This window comes from Apostichopus japonicus, chromosome 19 (genome assembly GCF_037975245.1).
Source record: "Apostichopus japonicus isolate 1M-3 chromosome 19, ASM3797524v1, whole genome shotgun sequence".
In the NCBI taxonomy this organism is placed as follows: domain Eukaryota; kingdom Metazoa; phylum Echinodermata; class Holothuroidea; order Aspidochirotida; family Stichopodidae; genus Apostichopus; species Apostichopus japonicus.
Genome location: NC_092579.1, coordinates 343,793 through 369,011, shown reverse-complemented (window position 1 = coordinate 369,011; position 25,219 = coordinate 343,793). Strand labels below are relative to the sequence as shown.

The following is a 25,219-nucleotide window of genomic DNA, read 5'->3' as shown; positions in this document are numbered from 1 at the left end:
ACTTTTAATAGGGTCCAGCTTGAAATGAAAGACACGTAAACAACTCTGATTTTTCATACTTTATTTTTCATTTTAATCAAATCTTTAAATAAGCTGCGGCAAAAGAAAAAAACAGAGATGGGAAAATCGTTGTCTTAAAACTGCAAATACATTTGGCTAGGCTAGTGTCCATAGGTTCATGCTAGAGTTTGGTAGTACATTTAATGCTGGAAGTAGCGGTTCTGCGAAAATTCCTGATATACAGTACCTGGTAATACCAGGTATTCGTCAGTGTCACATTAGAATAGTATAATTTAGTTAATTTGAATTTTATGACAGAAGAAGTCAATCTGTCAGCTGTTTATTTTAGAAAGTTTGTCAAGTAACTTTTACTTTTAGTCAACCCTGGTTGTTGTTGATGGAGAGTAATGTCCAGTATATAGGTATATGTTTTTGCTTAAATACAAACTCACCCTAGTATGTATTGATGTACATTTGTATTGATTGACATCCATGTTACAGTATTAATGTCTTTTAATTATAAGTATCTAAACTAGAAAGTATATTGACAATGACCTTGAAACATGCATATTACTATTAAGGACGGACCTCGAAATACAAAACCAGGACTCAAAAGCCTGTGTAAAAGTACTGTATGCTTATTTTATGGTGCTCTTATCATGCAAGGAGGATGGTTATTTCTAGAGAGCTTGTAGCAATGTTCAGCCATCTGTGATTTGACACGGAAAGACCCCAATCATACAGCACACAAAGTTTACTTGCGTGTTAACTGTACTGGCTTCTGCATAAATGTACAGTACAAAGGCCTACAGTACTCCACACAAGTGTACAATTTCTTTACAGTTAATATCTTTGCAACTTCACTTTAACTTAATTGAAAAATTGCATTTATTCTCTAAATATATTGTCGTAGAACTAATTAACATGAATTAGGTAATTTGCAGGATTTCCCACAAGGTTTGAAACATGGTTCATGACTAGCAACCCATGTCATCTTATCATGCAGGGGCGTAGCCAGTATTCAGCACTGTAGGCCCGGGCCTACAGGGGCATAGCCATATGTAGCACTGTAGGCCCGGGCCTACACTTTTTTTGGCCAAGTTATTATTTTTTTATTAAACACCCATAATTCAAATCCATAAGCTTGCTGGACGAGTTTAAGAGTCTAGACAGAAAAAACTATTGAAATGAACGTAGCAAGAATATGGCTAAATTAGGTGACCCATTCTTCTGTCATCTTGGCTGTAATCTCTATCGCGTGCCGTTTCATTCAACACTCTACCCGCCGAATAAGACTAGGATCCGATCTTGTCAGTTTTTTAACATCTAGTTAAGAACCCGTTTTCGCAGATATTTCAGTTGAGAAACATTCCACAGTCAAATATATAAGCCTATCTTTGGTTAACAGACTTTATAGAGCTGCAGCACTTTGTTGCCTGTTGTTGTCACGATCGGCATTCCAAGTTCCAAAACAGCCTTTTCGATAAACATTTACTAGCTACAGTTGTATCAAAGACAATTACTGGCTATATCAAAGACATTTCTGGACTATCTTTGTATCTACAAGTATCAGAAGTTGAAAAATAAGACTACTCTGTACATGTACCTTGCTAATTTTAAATACATTATGTAGTATTGAAGTACGTACTATTTTAACTTGTTTGTTTTTGGGGTTTAAAAGTGATATTGAATGAGGTGTCTCAAGTTAGCAAGAGGCCAGGGAACCAGAATGAACACTCGGGAAGGGCTGTTTCCGGCCATCTGGGGGTTTGTAAAACCAAAAATTTTCTTGTACACTCCACACCAACCGATGGTGGCGCTCCGCTCAGATGGTCGTGCCTACAACTTTTGAAATCCTGGCTACGCCCCTGTCATGTATCTAGGCCTCATGAAGTGGAGGGGTACAGCCCTGGGCAGGAGCCAGGAAAATATGTATGGGGGACCTAGGATTAAGGGTCAATTAATAATGAATACAAATGCAGTTGTCCCAGAGGCCCAACCTGGCTCACAATGCCTCCAGACATGTCCTCCATTTGATGTCATGTCAGTGGTCAGACTACCTAAGTAGTTCTCCACACACGGTACTTTCCGCTGAAACAAAACGGTGCTTTCCGCACACACAATTTGTCAGCGGAAAACAACGTTTTGTCAGCGTAAAGTACCGGGGTGTTTTGGAGGTACAGAATGGCTTACTGAAATGATTAGGCACATTGAAATAATTTAGGAGGATGGAGAAGATAGAATTTGACTGTAGCAGGATAAAATCTGGCTCCGAGACTAGATTATTAGGATAGAGCTTAGGTTGCAGCCTAGGCTGTAAGCACAAGTTTCATTTTAGTTTTACAAACAGCGCCACCTTATTTGGTTGTAGTTTTCGATATGGCATCAAAAATGAAAAAGATACCGCCATTTAGTGGGTTTACATGTCTTGGAATTGTTTATCTACATCACTACAACACCACCCATGCACAACTTTCCATAAATACGGCTTCAAACGCCAGAAATTCGCTGTCAAAGTATTCCCTAGAGACCTCCCGAGCTGCCACTAATAAAAAAAATTCAAAGCTGCCCACCACAGTTCATATGACATCATTAAAGGAACCATTTCAGCCAAAGCCGACTCCCCACTTTTTACCGATACGACGTCATACAGTTTACTACAGTACATGTAACCACAACACTCTCCTCATCAATTGAAAATGTCTTCTCCCGAATCTTTCGATTCCGAGGAAATGGGACTTCATCTCTCGGAAACTTCAACAAGCTTTGACAAAATGATTTTCTTGAAGAAGATGAGGAAATAGTTTTCGAGGGTGATGAAGATATCGGTGTTTTTCGCTATCAATTGAGTCCCTTGCAGAAGAATTGTAAAACGATCCCGGTGGCCCAGACGTGTCGCTGCCGATCGAAGTCCCCAAGCAGATCGGTTGGACTATCCTGCATCGAAACTGGTCCGTTGAGCATAAACAAAACCACAGTTATTAAGACCATAATATGATTTAAATTATCTCAAATGTCGATGATCCTGCTACTTAACTTCGTAGCGAAGCTTCTAGAATGTTGTTACTTACAGTGCAAGGAAAATGTGACATTCTGTACAGTGTAACCCTATAGTACTAGAAGTGGTAACATGGGGTCTAGACCTAACTAATAGACGTTGAATAACAGGCTATAGCCCGTGTAATTGTAACTGTTACGTAAAACCATAACACAACGCCAGTTTTACCACAAAAGAAAATTTGCAGATCTAGTATTGATTGTTCTACAACCAACTGGCTTTAAGTTTTGTTTAAAATATTAGGTAACCAATAAAAAAAAATCTTCATTTGCTGCATTAAGGAGGCCTATGCTATGGTCTCCTTAACAAGTAATTTGGCAATAGTTTAGGCCCACATGCACTCGTAACGTTGTGTATGTGTAGTGTTTTGAACGAGTTGTGTTCAAATTCTTCGATTTCTGTCATCTTTTGGTAAAGCGTGCAGGTGAAATCTGTCTTTAATTGTGTTGTAGCAACCTGTCAACCACACATCGACTCGGCATATTTAACAGTTATGAGATTTACGTAAACACAAAACCCTAAACACCAAATCTCAATTACTACAGAGCACTGCAACAGTGTTATGTTGTGTGTTCTCAGACGTAAGAATGTAAACAGAGCATCCTGGAAGTGAGCTGAGTTCCTCAACTGATGTCACGACGCATTACCGTATAAATACAACAATTTTTTGAAAGTTTTTATTACCCTTGAATTTTTGTTCGTTTATTCTTCTAGGATGCAAGCCTTCATTTGACACAAATTGGATATCAATGGAAAGCGACGAGTGTACAGAATACGATGATAAAGAATTTTTTTTCCATTTCATAACCTCTTTAAAAACCATCATTACGCGGAACTGCAGTTTTAATACTTTATTAGATACTTAATACTTCATTACTCGGGCCTCCCTTTGCCCTTTTACGCCGACCGCTTCGTACTTCTTTAACTAATTCCTAATTGCATACACCCTATGCCTCCTGCAAATTATAAGCAGCTTAAATTTCCTGACATGAACTCAGTCGACCATCTTTGATATTTTCTCATGTTATTTTCATCATCCTGAATTTAGTATCCTAAAATTGAAGAAAATATAGTATGTAAGTCGAAAGCACAAGAAATTTTTCAGCGGAAAGTACAGTAAGCCGAAAACAACTGAAACCGGGCCAAACAGCCTAAATAATTTTTGCTGACAGCCAGTCTCATAAGTTGACTAGCCATGTAGTACTACTAGTAGTATAGTCAGTATTGCGAAGTTCGGAACACTGCAAAGTTCGGACACCCTAAGAAATACACGATTTCACCATGAAAACCTACAGGAAGAGCCAAATTTCACCAAAAAGTACGAAGCTACAGTTATTTTCTCTCCAAAATGACCCGTGTGCAAGAAATTACTTACATATTTGTCAATAAAATGACGAAGATCTATGTGGTCAAATTCTGCTCAACTGTACGGTGCATAAGCACAGAACCTGAAATATTTTGAGATCATAACATTTCTAAGGAACTACACAATATGAAAAACACATACAGTCGAGTGATTTGGATTTTTCCTTGATAGATATCGTTGATCAAATCCTTAAATGTGTCAATTATGAGCCAACCTGCTACTACTAGTTACAAACTACTTTACATTACTGACTCAATTTGGTCATTCAGGCTTCAAGCTCACAACTTCTTTAAGTTTTGTTTTCGTACTACTCATCTCTGCATCTGTGTCGTTACATTTGTTTAAACTAAATTGGGGGGCGATGAAGTCAGGAATTAGTTTGGATAAGGATTATGTTCCTAGTGGAGGCGATTATAGGCGTTTTGAGAGCAAGAAAAGTGATAGTCATAGTTCTAACTTTAGGAGGCATGCTAAGGTACATAGTTTCAGGGATAAGCTGAAGATTGTCTTTACCAATGCTAGAAGTATTCATAAAAATTTTGCTGAATTTACTGTGCTTCTCGAGGATCTGAAACCGGATGTGTTTGGTATCACCGAATCTTGGTTAAGGGAGGACATTGATAGTGCTGAGGTTTCTCACCCGGGGTATGTTGTGTATCGTCAGGACAGAAGGGATACTCATAATGGGGTTGGTGGGGGAGTTTTACTGTATGTTAGGGATGACATTGTAAGTGTTGAGAAATCTCAGTTGCAAGGGTCTTTTGTTAATTCTGTCTGGTGCGAGATGTCCACAAACAACTCCAAGAGGTCCAGGGACGTTATCACTGTGGGTGTTGTTTACTGATCTCCTAACAGCAGCAATGATAATGATGTCGTGCTGTTTGATTCAATTAGAAAGGCTGCTAAAGGTGATGTTGTTATAATGGGCGACTTTAATTTTCCTGACATTAATTGGATAGATGGTTCTAGTAGTAGGAAAGGTAGTAATTTTCTAGATGTTGTGCAAGATTGCTTGTTACATCAACATGTTACTTTCGCTACTAGGGGGGGATAACATCCTGGATCTTGCTTTGAGTTCTAATCCAAGCAATGTTGTTGATTTGACCGGTCTAGGAAAACTAGGAACTAGTGATCATGATATACTAGCTTTTGATGTTGTTTGCAAGGTCGTAAATTCTGTTAGCAAGGAAAAAGTCCCTGATTTTTCGAGATCAGATACAGAGGCAATTGATACTTTACTAAAGGGTACAGATTGGATAAATTTGTTTAGAGATATGAGTGCTTCTCAGTCTTGGATTTGTTTTGCTTTTGGCCAAGTTTAAAATTCATCAGCTGAAGGTAGAATGCTTAGTCTCTGATGCTAAATTGAATTTCGAAAAAAGCATTGCCCTAAAAATTAAGGATAACCCAAAGGCCATCTTTTCTTATGTCAGGTCAAAGCAGAAAGTTAAAGATGCAATTGTTTCTCTTAGGGCACCACAGGCTGATAAGATAGTTACTGATAGTCAGGATCTTGCAGATCTTTTGAACGACTATTTTGTGTCGGTTTTCACAAGGGAGGATACGAGTAGTATTCCAGATTTTCAGGGGGGCAGTGATAGGCCTAAACTGGATACGGTCTTATTTTCGGATGACGTTGTCTTACAGGAGCTGCTTCGTCTAAATGTTTCTAAAGCTTCTGGACCGGATGCAATCCATCCGTATTTGTTGAAGACTTTTGCACACCATTTCTGCGTTCCACTCTCGTTGATTTTTAGTAAATTTATGGATGAAGGTTATGTTCCTAGGGACTGGAGATGTGCTAATATTACCCCAATTTTCAAGAAGGGTGATAAGACTAAGCCCTGTAATTATAGGCCTGTTAGTCTCACTAGTGTAGTTTGTAAGGTCATGGAGTCTATTGTTAAAAAGTCTTTGGTCTGTCACTTCAGCAGTCAGTCTTTGATCAGAGAGTCTCAACATGGCTTTTGTCAAAAAAGGTCTTGTCTCACTAATATCCTTGAGTTTATGGAAGATGTAACAAGCTCACTAAATAGGCAGAGGGTCTGTAGATGTTGTGTTCCTGGATTTCCAGAAGGCCTTTGACAAAGTTCCCCACCAGCGTCTTTTACTTAGGCTGAAGAGCATGGGTGTCATAGGGAATTTACTGTCTTGGATCGGGAATTGGCTTGGTAATAGGGAACAGAGGGTGGTAATTAATGGCTGTGCTTCTTCTTGGCAGAACGTTACTAGTGGGGTTCCACAAGGGTCTGTATTAGGTCCCCTGTTGTTTGTTGCCTATATAAATGACATTGACGGAGATATTTTGTGTACAGCTAAGAAGTTTGCTGATGACACCAAATTGTATTCTGAGGTCTCTTCCAAAAGCGAATCTGAGAAATTTCAAGCGGAATTAGATAAGATTTTTTCCTGGTCTCAGGGGTGGCAAATGCTTTTTAATATTGATAAATGTAAGGTAATGCACATTGGTAGTAGTAACCAAAAGTTTACATACAATCTAAATGGTGTGGAGTTACAGGTCTCTGTTGAAAGAGACCTAGGTATCTACATTGACTCGTCTCTGCAACCTTCTAAACATTGTCTTGAAGCTGCTAAAAGAGGTAACAGGGTTTTAGGTATGATCAAGAGGAACTTTAGTTTTCTGAAAGAGGACATCGTAGTTAGGCTTTATAAGCAGTTGGTTAGGCCTCATCTGGAGTATGCTGTGCAGGCTTGGAACCCTTATTTTGCTAAGGATAAGGAAGTACTTGAAAAGGTCCAGAGGAGGACTACTAGGATGATTAGTTCCTTAAAGAGGGTTCCTTATTATAGGCGGTTACAACTGTTGAATCTCACCACACTGGAGCTTAGGAGGTTACGTGGGGACTTGATCCAGGTTTTCAAGATTGTGTATAGTTTCGACAATTTATCCTTTACCGACTTTTTCATGTTTGCAAACAGTTGTTGTACTAGAGGTCATTGTCTTAAACTTCAAAAGTCGCATAGTAGGATTAATATTCGGCATAACTTTTTTTCAAATAGGGTTGTGAATGAGTGGAATAGTTTGCCTGAGAAAGTTGTACTTGCAAGTAGTGTCAATGGGTTTAAGAATGCTTTGGACAAGCACTTTAAGCATTGTAATCGGGTCTGAGTGTTTGTGTCTTCAGTTTTTTCCCTCTCTTTATAGGGTCCTTGATGGGGACTTAAGTGTCCCTCCTGATCCTTTTTTCTACTAAACTAAACTAAACTACAGTAAGGAGTTAGGCCTAGAATTAACCCAGTATTATGCCAACCAGGCCTGAATCAATGTATAGGCTACTACTTGCACTAATTGCTAGGCATACTGTAGCGTTCGGCTAGGCCTAACATTTTACAAGTAGCATGATAGTTTGGAATAGATTGAGAAGTCGTTAGACAAGCCACAAGGTTCTCTTCCTCGCAAACTGACAACTTACTGGAATTTAAAAAGCTAGGACATCCAGCCGACAAATCCTCTCACTCCTCTTTACGTTCAGTGTGCGTAGCAGCTTGACAACACAACCAAGTCAAGTTATCTAGAGGGAGTAACTTAGTTGATCTTGTGTTTACCTGATGTACAGTAATCTCGTTTGACCTTTGACACAGCCTCTTTCGTTGTGGATTGCAACAGTCCTGTAAGTAACTTGCATTACACAGCAAAAAAATCTTTCTCCATCGCCTTTTGTGGTAAAGATTACACTATATTGTCTCATAAATAATATTTATAAGTTTGAGAAAGACACATTGGTCTTAATCTAAGGTAACTTTGCCTTTTTCGTGTCATTTTACAGATCATTCAAGATGGGCCGCCGTCCAGCAAGATGGTAGGTAGTTCGTCATTTGTCCTTATGATGTGTAAACGTTGGTGTGTAGGCCTTGAGTGTTGTCCTTAATCTGGACTTCTATAGCCATGGTTTACAACTAGGTTAAGCTTTCTAACTAAGTCCGGTTGAAGATTTAGTTTGATATATAAGTCATATCACCAAAATAGTCCCTGATCATAATTTTGTGCCCAAACTTTACCGCCTAACCCAAAGACGTTACGCCTAGCCTAACCTAAACTCTAAAAAAACTGATGTTACTAAGTACTGTACAGTAAGTGAGGCTGATACTATTAGTATGCGCTGGCAGTATTTTACAGTAATTCTACGAATAATGTGATACTATTAGTAACTAACATGATGTAACTTTTTTAAGTTGTGCCAAACCAGTTGGTTAGTTACACTGTTTCGGAGCTGTACTAGTCAGTAAGCCTGAAAAATGAGGGTGAGTGAACTATCTGAAATGGCTCACTGAATTTTGCAGGGGCATCAAATGTATTTATGTAAGATCTAAACATCCCTAGTTAACCTTTTTAAATTTAGTGAATTAATATTATGTAAGCCTATCTTATTAAATAATCCCTAATCGATGCCGACCTTTTAGTTTTACAGTACCAGCAACACTAAATTGGCCGCAGCATCGCCTATCGTCACAAAATATGAGGAGTCCATCGTTATTTGTTTCCATTACGCCTATTGAAAAGTGCCTAACTTAATATCGGCTGTCACAACCCGTTCATAATATAGTGATGGTGTGCATAGCATTTCACTGGTACACAATGTTATCGTGATGTTATCGTTATATCATGAATTACATATCAGAACGATCGATCGTTTCATTGGGATTTTAAAAGAATTGGGGAAGGCTTCTACAGTATATGGAAATCTTGAATACAAAGTTTTTACGTAACCCAAAAATATTTCCTCATCAAGTGCGTAACCCCTTCTACAGCCTTTCATCTCCCTCCGACATCATTAGAAACCTTTGAAAAGGTCACTGTTTGCTAAGCTTGTACCAGACTTTGTAATCAATTAATAAAAGGGAACCTTGTATACTTTTAGTCATGTATTTTTCATGTGTGGATAAAATCACTCACCACCCAAAAAAGAAAATACTATACTGGTGAAAAGTAATCAAAGTTACAACCTTTAATCCAATGCACAATAAACAAGGCTATGCGTTGTTAATTTTATTTTGCAAACCGAGGAATAGGCAAGATTTCCCCATTGACTTAGTGTGCTGTTAGGCTACCATGTGGTCGAATGTAGCAGCAATGACGAAAGTATTCAGTTAGAAATTTTAGTGCCATCTAACTGCTACACAATTTCCGAGAATAAACAGATGGTTAGGCTAGATTTCCATGTTGACTTATTGTGGTGTTAGGCTACCATGTAGTCAGAGATTTGGGGGATTTTAGCCAAGCATAGTTTGTTGAGTGCACGTGTTTTTTGCAAGCTCTGCATAGCATTCTCAAAATTCTCACAATTATTTTGTAGAAGGAAAGACTGACAAGAAATTTATGGGATGTTAAAATGGAAACTTTTTACGTCAAATTTTGAAATCAAGTTGCGGTAATCGAGCAATCCTGCGGCTAATGTGAACCCTGATCTTAAAAACCTTTGTATGGATTTGTCAACATTTCGGCCATTGTCTTGTGATTTTCGGTAAGCAACTGTTGGGGTCTATGTTGGGAACAAATTATCCAAGGAAAACAAATTTGAAACTTGCAAAGTAGGAACTCTTGACGAAAGAGAAGATCATTTAATTGTAGTTTAATAGAATGTGGTGACCTCTGAATAATTTTGCATTATAGCATGATTTAGATCAAAGTACTTTCTGGCATGTTGAAAGCCATTGTATGCTAAACCTGAATTGGTGAGTGTCATAGTGTAGTTTTTGTAGAGATTTTATTTCTCCACTGTTCATTTTTTGCAGCTATCGTTACTGTAAAAACAAGCCGTATCCAAAGTCTCGGTTTTGCAGGGGTGTTCCAGGTAAGAAGTCTTACTGCTATTTCTGCCATATGGTCTGATGATACATTTTATTTTTAGTTGACATTGAAAAGTGTGTACATAATTGGTAATTTCAGTACTATCGTGTGCATCAATGTTATTGAGATGTGATGTTTCAGGAGGACACGTCACTGTGTTATTTTCTAAAGCTTGCTGCATGTACTTGGCTGTCTGTGCTATGAAGTGTGTCTGTTACAAGCTGTTGTTATTGTGACGTATCCCAGTATTTTAGGTATTGTTTTGAAAAGTAGCCTGAAGTATATTGTGAAAGTAAAGTTATTTTCAGTTTATAAATACATCAAACTATTTACTACATGGAAGAATATGTTTGAAAATATTGGTTGATATGGGGCACAGGGTTTTATAGGTTTAAAAAAATTATATTTAAGCATTTATTGTTTTAGTTCCTTTGACCAAAGCTTTGTTCATTAATTGTCATGGTTGGTGCGAAGACTAAACATGGCTAACTAATAGTTCATATCTAGGTGACAGGATAAATTGATTTGCATTTGGTAATTTTGGTTGTCTAAGAAAAAGAAAAATTTGGCAATTTCCAGTGGACCACCTCAGATGTGGCTTTATATTGATACTTTGTTTTCACATGTTTGAAGTGATGAAAATTATGGCAAACTTAGTAATTTTTAAATGCAGTAGTAACAGCTAAAGCTAATCAGCATTTAACTTTTCTCTTTTTCCACTCAAGCTAAAGTTTAACACAGTTATTCGGTTTTGTTTCTCAGTAAGGGATAGTCAAAGTCTGAATCCAGATGTATCAATATGCTGGAACTACTGTATAGGTGCTCTAAACATGCAGATCTAAATTTTCAGAAACAGGCAGAGTTTTGAAAGTGTCCATATTTTTATAGACTCAGGTTAATGTCATATGAGATATTGATATTAACAATATTTGCTCAAGTGAACCACATTTCCTGGACCTATATTCACTATTATCAAGGATGCTTTGTCAAACAATTTTAAGAGTTACCTAAATCTTGCTTTGCTGTTATAGTAAGCAATGTCTGTGTGTGACATAACAAGTCTATATATGTGGTTTCTTCTTTTGACTGTGCTGTTAACAGTTGTTGGTAGTCGTAAATGACATTTGTAGCCTACTATTGCATTGTTAATAATTGGTTTATTTCCATATGTGGTGATTAAGAGCAGTCTTCTAGTAAATTCAAGTCTTGTTTCCTTACAGATCCTAAGATCCGAATCTTCGACTTGGGGAGAAAGAGGGCTGGTGTAGATGAGTTCCCTCTGTGCATCCATCTTGTCTCAGATGAATGGGAACAGCTGTCATCCGAGGCACTGGAGGCAGGTCGCATTTGTGCTAACAAGTACATGGTGAAGACGATGGGTAAAGATGCTTTTCACTTGAGGATACGTCTCCACCCATTCCACATCGTCCGCATTAACAAAATGTTGTCGTGTGCCGGAGCTGATAGGTGGGTATATGGTAAACAGATATGACTAGAAGCAAGTAACTGATTATAACTACATAGAGTATATGGTGTGGCATAATAAATAATGATGCAAAGCTACAAACCAACTCACAATATAATGTTTAACTTAGTGCATTCTGCTGTCTCTTTGTTCTTCAAATTCTTGGTGTATAGAGGTAAGGAGGAACCATTCCTTCGTTCCACACTTTAAATGACTATCGTAGGCCCTTTGTGGAATATTGTTGCACCAAAAGCCTAATAAATGCAATGGGTTCCGTTGTTTTGGCCTTCCAGATTAGCAAACTTGTCATGCTAGGAAACTTCCAACATTTTGTAAACTGTTTTTTTTATTATTAGCACTTTTTTATTTTTTTTATTTATTTATTTATTTTTATTATTATTATTTCTTTTATTATTATTATAATATTATTACTTTTTTATTATTAGCGCTATTAGCAATTATGATTAGACTATTAGCACAGTGTAAGACTTATGCTTGTTTGTTACTTCTATTAGTATGGTATCTTCTACCTTATATTTATAGGTGAATGGCGAGACATTGTTAACTTATTTGGTGGATCACATCATCACCATTATACTACTGAAGTATCACATTCATTGTTCTACATTCAGGCTCCAGACAGGTATGAGGGGAGCTTTTGGAAAACCCCAAGGTACAGTTGCCCGTGTCCACATTGGTCAAACCATCATGTCAGTGAGGACAAAAGAAGGCAACAAGGCTAACACCATTGAAGCACTGAGGCGTGCAAAGTTCAAGTTCCCTGGGCGCCAGAAGGTTAGTTTAATATGTATTATAATGATAGCTGCCAGTTCATATTTGCAAACCAAGTGACAGTACTTTTCTACCAGGGACAGTTAAATATCCATCAACAACTGTTCATTAAGGCTTGGAGCTGAAAACATTGAAACTAATAGTCTTTATAAAATGTAATAATTGTGTTCTTTGACCTTCATTTTAAGTCTCAATGTGAGTTTGCCAAATTTAAGCTTTGACATTCCAGCTTACTGCACTTGAACTTCAGTGAAAATGACACCATTCTATGTAATTTCATATCAATATTCTTTATTTATATGGAGGTATCTGTCGTTAAAAATGTTGAGCTGAATAAAATTCGCCAGATTTATTAAAGAGTCAGTAGATTCTACAAACTTCAATCAAAATTTTCAAGCCCCGCCCAATCATGCGCCAATCAAATCTCTCTTTTTTTGTTTTCGACTGTTAGGCCTATGTTTACTTTTTCCTTTGCATGTGTAGACTACTTTGTTTACAATTTTGTAATGAACATGCTGACATGTGCAGTCGCAGTGATTTTAAGGTAAATCATTCATAAGGGCAACAGGAAATCAGTTTCTTTCAATTGTGACCCATTTAAACCCACCTTGTCAGTGCATTTAGAATATGAAACATTGGATGTACTTTGGAAATTTGTTTTCAGAAATTCATCAGCAAACACATATTGAGACCTTAAGCCACAGAGCACCCTGGGATTTTGAATTACATTACCATCAAATTTGCAATGCATTAAAAATGTTATTTGAAGTCATATAAGTCTTCAGTTCCCTATTGAGTTTTGTGTTGCACCTGACTCACTGATCTTCTGACCAATGGTCTGTGTGTTAGACTAAGTAGTTCAGCCACTTGAATTGACAAGCCTCAGATGTCTAAAGAGTAAACTTTAACTTCTTAAAAGTTGGAAGTGGTATGGGGCAAAACCTGGACTGATTAGAAATGATTTTCAATGGTTTTGAGGATATTAAAATCATTGTTATCATTTGTACAGTAGCAACAGGATGTCAAGTTATCATCTGCTAAGGTTGAAAGTTACAATTTATGCTATCTGGTTCCATCATTCTGTATCTTTAATATCCCAACAGATCCATTTGTCCTACAAGTGGGGCTTCACAAAATGGACCTGGGAGGAGTACGAACAGATGCGGGCTGATGGCACCCTGACGCCAGATGGTGTGACTGTGCAGTACCACCCCAAACATGGACCTCTCCAGATGTGGAAGGATAGGATGGCTAAGATGCATTGATCAAGACAGAAATATTTGAAAAGAACAGTGAACATTTTAAAGAGTTCACAATAAATGAAATAGAAAATAAAAATGCTCTTTCCTTTCTTATTCTTCTTTGATTGTATTAATGGTCTTAAGGTAGAGGAGGGTAGACATTTGTGATAGATTATATCACACCAACATTACAGCTTGTTATCAATGGGTTTAAGTACTTATGACCTCCAAAATTGAAAGGTATATCCACCTTTGTGAGTAAAGGAACACCATCATTTTCTATAGAGGTCAAAGTTTATCAGTTGTCAAAAGTCTGAGAACCTTTTAATCTCATATGAATGCTTGGTAGTTGATACCTGCTTGCAACTTTATGAGAACAAGAACCTAATTGTCAAGCATGGCTTGTCTCATAGAGGTTTTAGTGTTAAATAAGTTCCTCTTACTGAATGTTTCACGTGTGTGCTGCTCCAGACATTCCTACCCATCGGTCATTACTGTTTTTATCTTCCCTCTGCGAAACTAGCTTCACCAACATTCTTGGTGTTCTTCCATACAATCTGAAGTTTTCTCCGTTTCAGAAACAGAAGGCAGTCCTACCAACCTATAGCATACCATGACAGTATTGATACTGTGCTATGTGCATGATATTTCCACTCTTTTTAAGGTTCCCCTTATCAACCTGCAGGCAGATGGCTGATACTGTGCTATGTGCATGATATTTCCACTCTTTTTAAGGTTCCCCTTATCAACCTGCAGGCAGATGGCTTTCTTCATCTTTCTCTTTTCTCACAACCGTTTTGATGTTGCCTTGGTAAACTGTCGGTCTTAAGGGCTTTCTCATTTGGCTGCCAGAAACAGATAGAAAAAAAAAATTGAGGCAATTAGGTTTCCAAAATGCTGTTGGGTCCTTGCTGGAAGCAAAGGAACATATGCAGTAAGGTTGGTGAGTCTGTAATGCTTGGGTCTGTGACAACTTAAAAATGGAGTGATGGATATTTGTCATACACGCTGTGTAGATCTATTATAGTGAGAAGGTGCACCCTATCGTTTCTAGTGCTGACCGAATTTGTGGGGCCCAACATTTTGGGTGTTTTTTAGAGGGAATATATATATTTGGTACCATTGAGGTGCAATTTTTTTTTCGGGCCCAATTTTTTGGGGAGGGGCCAATACTTACATGTATTGCATGATTGACATGACTCAACAACTTTTAATCTGATTGTATCCAAACTTGGAGTAAATTAGTTGGTTAAAAGCTGGTACGAGTGGGCAGAAATATGATATTGTGTGATGATTTACAACACCTAAATATTCAACTAAGCAAGGAACCATAGTGCACGTTGGGCTTAGTTTTTAATTTTACTTATCTAGTCTCTACCACAGCTGTGAAGATGAACTTTCTCAAGTTAAACAGAAAAGCCACACTTTTGTAATACTTCCAAAGATGAAATGTTTTCAGGTGCATTAACTGTTTCTTGAATTAAGCTTTCACTAAATCTGAATGGATAGAATAACTGCGATGAGGTCATTATTCACCCAAAAAGCTGGATTTGGTTCTATAATTTGAACTAAATGAGAAACAATTCCAGTTTCATAACCCAATGTCAATTGCAAAATGTACAAAGAAAAATAAAAGGATAGCAGATGATACAATGGTAAGTGCTGTAGGATAGTCTTAGATACAATGTTTAGTGCTGTAGGATAGTCTTTAATACAATGGTAAGTGCTGTAGGATAGCCTTAGATACAATGGTAAGTGCTGTAGGATAGTCTTTAATACAATGGTAAGTGCTGTAGGATAGTCTTTAATACAATGGTAAGTGCTGTAGGATAGTCTTTAATACAATGGTCAGTGCTGCAGGATAGTCTTAGATACAATGGTTAGTGCTGTAGGATAGTTTTAATACAATGGTAAGTGATGTAGGATAGTCTTAGATACAATGGTTAGTGCTGTAGGATAGTCTTAGATACAATGGTAAGTGCTGTAGGATAGTTTTAATACAATGGTATGTGCTGTAGGATAATCTTTGATACAATGGTAAGTGCTGTAGGATAGCCTTTAATACAATTGTAAGTGCTGTAGGATAGTCTTAGATACAATGGTAAGTGCTGTAGGATAGTTTTAATACAATGGTATGTGCTGTAGGATAATCTTTGATACAATGGTAAGTGCTGTAGGATAGCCTTTAATACAATTGTAAGTGCTGTAGGATAGTCTTAGATACAATGGTAAGTGCTGTAGGATAGTCTTTGATACAATGGTAAGTGCTGTAGGATAATCTTTGATACAATGGTAAGTGCTGTAGGATAATCTTTAATAGCCCACTATCTTGCATGATCCTGTTCTCCTTACACCAACCCATACTGACCTTAATGATACAAATAAGAATGGATAACAAACACATAGGATAGTCTATGCCCCTTGTATCAAGTTGAATTAAGCCACAGTTAATCTGTCGTGTGGATATTGCATTATGTCAGATCTGTTGTTTACTGGATTTATAAAGGTGATGCCTTAATATGAATTCATACAACACCTTATTACAAGTGAATCCTGGTTTTCCTGCTTTCTGGGTTCTTGTTAATACAAATTGTGGTGAACTTCAGTCACACTGAATATAAATTTTACAAACATCTTACGAGCTAGCCTAACACACCAACCAAACAAAACTAAAATCTTCCAAAGACTAGAGAAAGTGACTAACGTTATTTACAAGTACTGCGTTGACTGGAAGATAACTCACTGTGATTTACCTTCACTTCTGCTGCTCCTGTCTCTGGTTTCCCATCCTCCTGCCTGGATCTTTTACCTTGGCGTCTGTGTTTCCTTTCTTTTAGAGATTCCTGAGGAGCACTGCAATATTTATAGATATTTAAAACAAGATTATAAAACAATAAGTTTGATACATTGCAGACATTTGCAAACAAATGACACATCACAGTGGAAATCTGACATATAGTAGACAGAACCTTCTGAGAAACTTAGATGATATCACTAATGAATGTGAGTTTACAAGATAACACTCTAGCATATTCAACAAGTATTATGTTGTAGATAATGATGAAGACATTACAAACTCAAGTATTATGTTGTAGATACTGATTAAGACATTACAAACTCAAGTATTATGTTGTAGCTAATGATGAAGACATTACAAACTCAAGTATTATGTTGTAGCTAATGATGAAGACATTACAAACTCAAGTATTATGTTGTAGATAATGATGAAGACATTACAAACTCAAGTATTATGTTGTAGCTAATGATGAAGACATTACAAACTCAAGTATTATGTTGTAGCTAATGATGAAAACATTACAAACTCAAGTATGTTGTATATAATGATGAAGACATTACAAACTCAAGTATTATGTTGTAGCTAATGATGAAGACATTACAAACTCAAGTATTATGTTGTAGCTAATGATGAAGACATTACAAACTCAAGTATGTTGTATATAATGATGAAGACATTACAAACTCAAGTATTGTGTTGTAGCTAATGATGAAGACATTACAAACTCAAGTATTATGTTGTAGATAATGATGAAGACATTACAAACTCAAGTATTATGTTGTAGCTAATGATGAAGACATTACAAACTCAAGTATTATGTTGTAGCTAATGATGAAGACATTACAAACTCAAGTATTATGTTGTAGCTAATGATGAAGACATTACAAACTCAAGTATTATGTTGTAGCTAATGATGAAGACATTACAAACTCAAGTATGTTGTATATAATGATGAAGACATTACAAACTCAAGTATTATGTTGTAGCTAATGATGAAGACATTACAAACTCAAGTATTATGTTGTAGATAATGATGAAGACATTACAAACTCAAGTTTTATGTTGTAGATAATGATGAAGACATTACAAACTCAAGTATTATGTTGTAGCTAATGATGAAGACATTACAAACTCAAGTATTATGTTGTAGCTAATGATGAAGACATTACAAACTCAAGTATTATATTGTAGCTAATGATGAAGACATTACAAACTCAAGTATTATGTTGTAGCTAATGATGAAGACATTACAAACTCAAGTATGTTGTATATAATGATGAAGACATTACAAACTCAAGTATTGTGTTGTAGCTAATGATGAAGACATTACAAACTCAAGTATTATGTTGTAGATAATGATGAAGACATTACAAACTCAAGTATTATGTTGTAGCTAATGATGAAGACATTACAAACTCAAGTATTATGTTGTAGCTAATGATGAAGACATTACAAACTCAAGTATTATGTTGTAGCTAATGATGAAGACATTACAAACTCAAGTATTATGTTGTAGCTAATGATGAAGACATTACAAACTCAAGTATTATGTTGTAGCTAATGATGAAGACATTACAAACTCAAGTATGTTGTATATAATGATGAAGACATTACAAACTCAAGTATTATGTTGTAGCTAATGATGAAGACATTACAAACTCAAGTATTATGTTGTAGATAATGATGAAGACATTACAAACTCAAGTTTTATGTTGTAGATGATGATGAAGACATTACAAACTCAAGTATTATGTTGTAGCTAATGATGAAGACATTACAAACTCAAGTATTATGTTGTAGCTAATGATGAAGACATTACAAACTCAAGTATTATATTGTAGCTAATGATGAAGACATTACAAACTCAAGTATTATGTTGTAGCTAATGATGAAGACATTACAAACTCAAGTATGTTGTATATAATGATGAAGACATTACAAACTCAAGTATTGTGTTGTAGCTAATGATGAAGACATTACAAACTCAAGTATTATGTTGTAGATAATGATGAAGACATTACAAACTCAAGTATTATGTTGTAGCTAATGATGAAGACATTACAAACTCAAGTATTATGTTGTAGCTAATGATGAAGACATTACAAACTCAAGTATTATGTTGTAGCTAATGATGAAGACATTACAAACTCAAGTATTATGTTGTAGCTAATGATGAAGACATTACAAACTCAAGTATTATGTTGTAGATAATGATGAAGACATTACAAACTCAAGTATGTTGTAGATAATGATTAAGACATTACAAACTCAAGTATGTTGTAGATGATGATGAAGACATTACAAACTCAAGTATTATGTTGTAGATAATGATGAAGACATTACAAACTCAAGTATGTTGTATATAATGATGAAGACATTACAAACTCAAGTATTATGTTGTAGCTAATGATGAAGACATTACAAACTCAAGTATTATGTTGTAGCTAATGATGAAGACATTACAAACTCAAGTATTATGTTGTAGCTAATGATGAAGACATTACAAACTCAAGTATGTTGTAGATGATGATGAAGACATTACAAACTCAAGTATTATGTTGTAGATAATGATGAAGACATTACAAACTCAAGTATTATGTTGTAGAAAATGATTTTAAGACATTACAAACTCGAGTGTGTTGTAGATAATGATGAAGACATTACAAACTCAGGTATTATGGTATAGATATTGATGAATACAAACTCTTGAGCACTAAATTTTGTTACACGAACTTAACATACAGTGGACCTGAAAGCTCCTGCTAAAGATGCCATAGAATTTCTCCTACCTGGTCTCTCTACAAGATCTGCCAGCCCAAACATATTTGAAAGAACTAAGCCAGAAATCAAGCCAACAGGCTTAGTGATTCCTTGCCATAGTTTTGGTGAACTTCACTTTGGTAGCTACTGTGTTGACCTCTATTGAACTCAAGTAACCATTGACCTCCACAAAATGCAATGGGTTTCTTGCACTTGTTATTCATGGACATTTACATTTGGAGTTATAGTGTTTACATGGCTCTCAGACTTTGACATTTGTTGATTTCAAATACTTTTTACCTAATTATGAAGCAAAAGTCTTTTTGTTTTCATTAAGGGGGGCTCTGCATACAACAGAGGAGTTCATTCAATCTTCAATTTTCAGGTTATTGCACATGAACTTTGACCTCCAAAATATATGCACCAAGTTTCTTGTACTTACTAAGATGGATCTAGATACAAGGTAACAAGTTCAAGCGTGCACTGTTTGGAGTTTATCCGTTTGCAGGGTTTCCAGAGTTTGACAGCTGTTAACCTTAAACAACCATGGACCTCTACATAACAAGAATGTTGCTTGTACTATGGTGCATTAACATGCAAAGTATGACGATCATTCAAGCTTTAATTTTGGATTCATGGAACTTGCAAGATTTCATACTTTGACCTCTGTTGACCTTAAATGACCATTCACCTCCACAAAAAGTGATAGGTGTATTGTACTAAGGTAAATTCCTACCACACATGGTGTCCATTCAAGCTTGTTGCATGGAGTAATCATGTTAATACGATTTTTGTAGACTTTCACTTAGGTAAACCTCAAATGACCTTTGACCTCCACCAATATCAATAGGGTACTTGCCCTCACCAGGGCAGACCTACATGCCAAATATGAAGTTCAACGAAGTCCATCATGATGTTATCGTGTTTACAAGGATTCTGACTTTGACCTCAAATGACGTTGGACTCATTAAGTTGCATATGCACACTAAATACAAAGCTCAACAAAAATGTCCTTGAGTTATGGTGTTTACAAAGGGTGTCATGTACACACATACATTAGACATGACTGCATAGATGCCTTCGGTCAGGAATCTGCTTAAAAAAGGGAAATATTGATGACATGTTACTTACACTGGTCCTGCTTTCTTTTTCGGACCCCAATACTTCTCAGGGTTCTGCTGAAAGCGTCTCAGTTTCTGGTTCCTAGAAGGCGGGTTTGCGTCAGGATGCAGCTCAAACGAAACATTGATGCTGCAAATAAGAATGATATCCATCATTACTAAAAGAAAGATTCATAATTTCTTAGGAATTCTCAGATTGCTGGAAGTCAATTCCAGCTAGCTATTATCACTATTAAGGTATAGGCCTCCTTTACTAATACTGTCTTGTTTGTCAGAAGATGCAGATATGCAGGAGCTATGAGTATAACATATAGCAAGTTAAGGAGGTAATAGTCAACCAACCCTAAAGTAGGGATTGTCCAATGACAGGGGTCCTAGATAGTAACTTGTAATCCAGTTAAGAGGCACTGACCAACCCTAAAGTAGGGATTGTCCAATGACAGGGGTCCTAGATAGTAACTTGTAATCCAGTTAAGAGGCACTGACCAACCCTAAAGTAGGGATTGTCCAATGACAGGGGTCCTAGATAGTAACTTGTAATCCAGTTAAGAGACACTGACCAACCCTAAAGTAGGGATTGTCCAATGACAGGGGTCCTAGATAGTAACTTGTAATCCAGTTAAGAGGCACTGACCAACCCTAAAGTAGGGATTGTCCAATGACAGGGGTCCTAGATAGTAACTTGTAATCCAGTTACGAGACACTGACCAACCCTAAAGTAGGGATTGTCCAATGACAGGGGTCCTAGATAGTAACTTGTAATCCAGTTAAGAGGCACTGACCAACCCTAAAGTAGGGATTGTCCAATGACAGGGGTCCTAGATAGTAACTTGTAATCCAGTTAAGAGGCACTGACCAACCCTAAAGTAGGGATTGTCCAATGACAGGGGTCCTAGATAGTAACTTGTAATCCAGTTAAGAGGCACTGACCAACCCTAAAGTAGGGATTGTCCAATGACAGGGGTCCTAGATAGTAACTTGTAATCCAGTTAAGAGACACTGACCAACCCTAAAGTAGGGATCGTCCAATGACAGGGGTCCTAGATAGTAACTTGTAATCCAGTTAAGAGGCACTGACCAACCCTAAAGTAGGGATTGTCCAATGACAGGGGTCCTAGATAGTAACTTGTAATCCAGTTAAGAGGCACTGACCAACCCTAAAGTAGGGATTGTCCAATGACAGGGGTCCTAGAAAGTAACTTGTAATCCAGTTAAGAGGCACTGACCAACCCTAAAGTAGGGATTGTCCAATGACAGGGGTCCTAGATAGTAACTTGTAATCCAGTTAAGAGGCAATGACCAACCCTAGAGTAGGGATTGTCCAATGACAGGGGTCCTAGATAGTAACTTGTAATCCAGTTAAGAGGCACTGACCAACCCTAAAGTAGGGATTGTCCAATGACAGGGGTCCTAGATAGTAACTTGTAATCCAGTTAAGAGGCACTGACCAATAAGTGTTTGGTATTATTATTATGCATATTTCTACGTCAGTACATACCTCCTTCCTCATCCCCTCTCCAAACTTAATTTTTGCCTATTTTGGCATGTCTTTTCCTTACCTTGTTCCTTTTTCCAGAATGTGCAGAGCTTGAGGAGGCAGCTTTTCTCTCTTCACAGGGTTTTCCTTCTCCTGTCATATAAACAAGAAAGCTAAGTGATTCCTTGTCCAATTCAAATGAGATGGAAGCACCTACCACATATGAAGTTCATTCAAGCTCTAATTTTGGAGATATCCTGTCTACAAAGCTTTGATCTTTGTTGACCACAAAACACATTTGAACTCCACAGAACACAATCAGCTTCTTGTACTCAATAAGCTTGATCCAAAATCAGCTATGATGTTCATTTTAGCACTAAAGTATCATGTTTACCAAACTTTTAGACTAACAGCTCTGTCGACCTCAAATGACATAAACGAGCAAGTAAGAAATTCAATGAACCTTCACCTACTACAAGCTTTTCAGAATTTGACCAATGGTGACCTTCAGTGACCTTTGAAAATCCACAGGGTTCTTTTACTAACTTAGTTGTATCCATATACAAAGTATGAAGTTCATCCAAGCTTTGCTGTCAAAGTAATTGTTTAAATTTGTTTAGACTTCCATAGAAAACCAGAGGTTCCTTGTACAAAATAAGGTGAATGCACATACCAAGTATGAAGTTCATCCAAGCTTTACTTGATGTCATATTTACAAACGTTACATACTTAAATGACATTTGACCTCGACAGAACACAAAGGGATCTTGTACTCACTAAGATATATCTATATACCATATATATGAAGTTCAACCACCATACAGTTTTTGAGTCATCATATTTTCAAGGGTTTCAGGCTTTTACCATTGTCGACCTCAAATGACCTTTGACCTCCACAGAAAGCAACAGGTTCAACAATAGTACTTGTACTCACTGCATGCTAACTATGAGGCTAATCCAAGCTTTCCTTTTAAGTTATTTTACAAAGTTTTCAGATTTTGACCTCTGGTGAAATCAAATAACCATTAACCGAAAAAACAACAGAGGTTTTGTACGGTGGATCCAACTATTGAGTTTGAAGTTCATCCAATCTTTCCTAATCAGGTTATAAAAGGTATGCAAGGTTTTAAGAATTTGACCTCTGGTAACCTCAAATGACCTTTGATCTTCACAGCAACAATAGGGACCTTGTACTCACTAAGAGGGGTTCACATAACAACCAGAGAGTTTACATGGTTTTCAGACTTTGACTCCTGGTAACATCAAATGACCTTCGACTTCTATAAAAAAACAATAGGGTTCTTCACTCTAAAGTAGATCCACATATTCAGTTTGAAGTTCATCCAAGGTCTGCCCATGAAGTTAACAAGGTTGTAAGGTTTTGACCTCCAGTGACCTCAATGACCTTTGACTGCCTCAGATAACAAAATGATTCTTCTACTCTCTAAGATGTATCCAAATTGGATTCTAAATGTTAGAAATCGTCATCTGACAGTTTCTCCCAATCTCAGTGGAGGACTCTGTCCATGTTGGTGTTTAATGTACTTGATTGGAAGAAACTGTCATATATGAAAAGAAATCAACATCCGTCAAATTTCATATGATGATTTTGTCCAATGAGAGTGCAAGAAACTGACATTTGCCAATTTATTAGACATGTAGTTTTCTGGACATATGTCACTATAGGTGCACCATATCAGTCCTTTTCCAAACCAACTTTACATAACTTTCTTACACATATGTTAAGTCTTACAATTGTAACTTGCAAGACCAACAAATGTTACCTGCATAAATTGAAAAAGATGAATATATCCCAAGAGAATGAGTAATTAAATAAGAACATGAAACAACAATGCTAAATTATGTATGACCATATATTTTATTCCAGAACTCTTCTTATTCATATTTTGGTTAGCTAAGACAGTTACAAATTACCTGTAATAGTCGACACTTTGGGCTAATTTATATTCAGGGTTGAATTGTTAATTTAGACTTTGGCATTGTTATCCGCAGTTCAGGAATGCAGTTCGTGTATTGCTCTGCTGTGCGTGGTTATTATTTGGCCTCCGCTCGTACTTAACTTGAAGAGAGTGCATCACAGAGTCATACTTGTTCAAGGCCCCAATTATTGCGTTTATTTAATCATGGAAGACTACCAATATTTGTAATGGTGTGGTATAGGGAGCCCAAGGAGATATTTTTATTGTTGTCTTGTATTCTGTATGTAGGTACGTTGTAATCCAATTGGACAACAAACGTTCGGTAGAATAATCTTTTGCAGGTTTCTTAATAGTGCCGTAATTAAACGTAGTCGTTACTACACCTATGTTTTGTACATGGCTATATATTCGTAACATATATTATCATATTTGAATATAGTGTCACTGTTATGTTTTGTTATAGTTTTCACGGGTAATTTCGGATATAATAAATATGACGAAATCCACTCGAGACCCTTGGCTCATCTTTACAACCCACATATACACCACCACCGCAACATTACTTGTAAATTTAATCTCTGTAAGTTTGCTCTGTGTTTTAGTGTTGTCCTTACTTACAGTATTAAATACCTTGATCAGATTTTGTCATAATGAGATGGATTTACATTTGTAAAGGTCTCGAGTCAAAGTGCTCAAAGCAAGGAAACATTTGCATGTGCTTGTGTTATTAAAACTTATCTTAAATTTCCAATAAATGGGTGAATTTATTCATACTAAAACCTCAAAATACAAACTTGATATTTCCTTTTTTTCACTGTACAAGCATTTACCATTGTTAACTTGCAGTTGAAAAAAAGTATGTTAAAGTTTCTGTCAGTGCAGCTACATAAGCATTACACAATACCCAACATAATTGAAATGAAGTTACCTTAAACCATGTGATGTTTAAAAATCCTTAGTAAATATACACAACCACCTATAACACAAGAAGAATAGAAGTTTGCACAACTATTTCCTCATACATGTCAAACAATCTTGGCTGCTCAAGAGACAAAATATTGCAATATATCTCACCCAAGCTCTGAGGATGTCCCATACCACAGACGGTGGGGCATCAGTCTTGATTCCTTCTGCTGAACAGTGAGTGCCTGAAACTTGATAACCAGCATTCATAATGGCTGACCTGACCTTGATCTGAGATGGACATATAGCACGGATGAAGTTGCAAAATTTGCTAATCGGGTAGTAGAATGTCCCATTGGGCACTTCCTGCCAAATAATCAGAACAAATGTAACAATTTACAACAATGGACTTATAAAACTGGGTAAAACTTCTTATAACATTATAAGCAAAACATTAACAGATCATATGTGTGTTTGAAAAGGCATAGTA

The 25,219-nt window shown here is 36.7% G+C and overlaps 3 protein-coding genes across 13 annotated transcripts in view; 1 reads left to right on the top strand and 2 right to left on the bottom strand.

The window, feature by feature from the left end:
* LOC139959407 (sorting nexin-29-like) overlaps positions 1 to 7,998 on the bottom strand; it is a 60,303-nt gene extending 52,305 nt beyond the window's left edge. For all 3 annotated transcript variants that reach the window (XM_071956986.1, XM_071956985.1, XM_071956987.1), the window contains exon 1: positions 7,859 to 7,998. The gene's annotated coding sequence lies outside the window, so the exon portion shown is untranslated. The remainder of the gene's footprint in view (positions 1 to 7,858) is intronic.
* Positions 7,991 to 13,828, top strand: LOC139959413 (large ribosomal subunit protein uL16-like). The gene is made up of 6 exons (XM_071957005.1): positions 7,991 to 8,056; positions 8,213 to 8,245; positions 10,179 to 10,237; positions 11,454 to 11,700; positions 12,331 to 12,493; positions 13,594 to 13,828. The coding sequence occupies exons 2-6, from the start codon at positions 8,223 to 8,225 to the stop codon at positions 13,753 to 13,755; spliced, it is 654 nt and encodes a 217-aa protein (XP_071813106.1). The 5' UTR covers positions 7,991 to 8,056; positions 8,213 to 8,222; the 3' UTR covers positions 13,756 to 13,828.
* LOC139959409 (tRNA (guanine(26)-N(2))-dimethyltransferase-like) overlaps positions 13,829 to 25,219 on the bottom strand; it is a 40,622-nt gene continuing 29,231 nt past the window's right edge. For 8 of the 9 annotated variants that reach the window (XM_071956997.1, XM_071956996.1, XM_071956998.1 and 5 more), the window contains exons 12-16: positions 24,901 to 25,095; positions 21,969 to 22,039; positions 20,420 to 20,539; positions 16,485 to 16,584; positions 13,829 to 14,576 (exon numbers count right to left, since the gene is read on the bottom strand). In XM_071956997.1, the coding sequence (XP_071813098.1) occupies positions 14,502 to 14,576; positions 16,485 to 16,584; positions 20,420 to 20,539; positions 21,969 to 22,039; positions 24,901 to 25,095 (561 nt within the window). In that variant the 3' untranslated portion in view covers positions 13,829 to 14,501. Of the gene's footprint in view, positions 14,577 to 16,474; positions 16,585 to 20,419; positions 20,540 to 21,968; positions 22,040 to 24,900; positions 25,096 to 25,219 lie in introns of all 9 variants that reach the window. The other variant, XM_071956993.1, reaches the window with a different exon arrangement.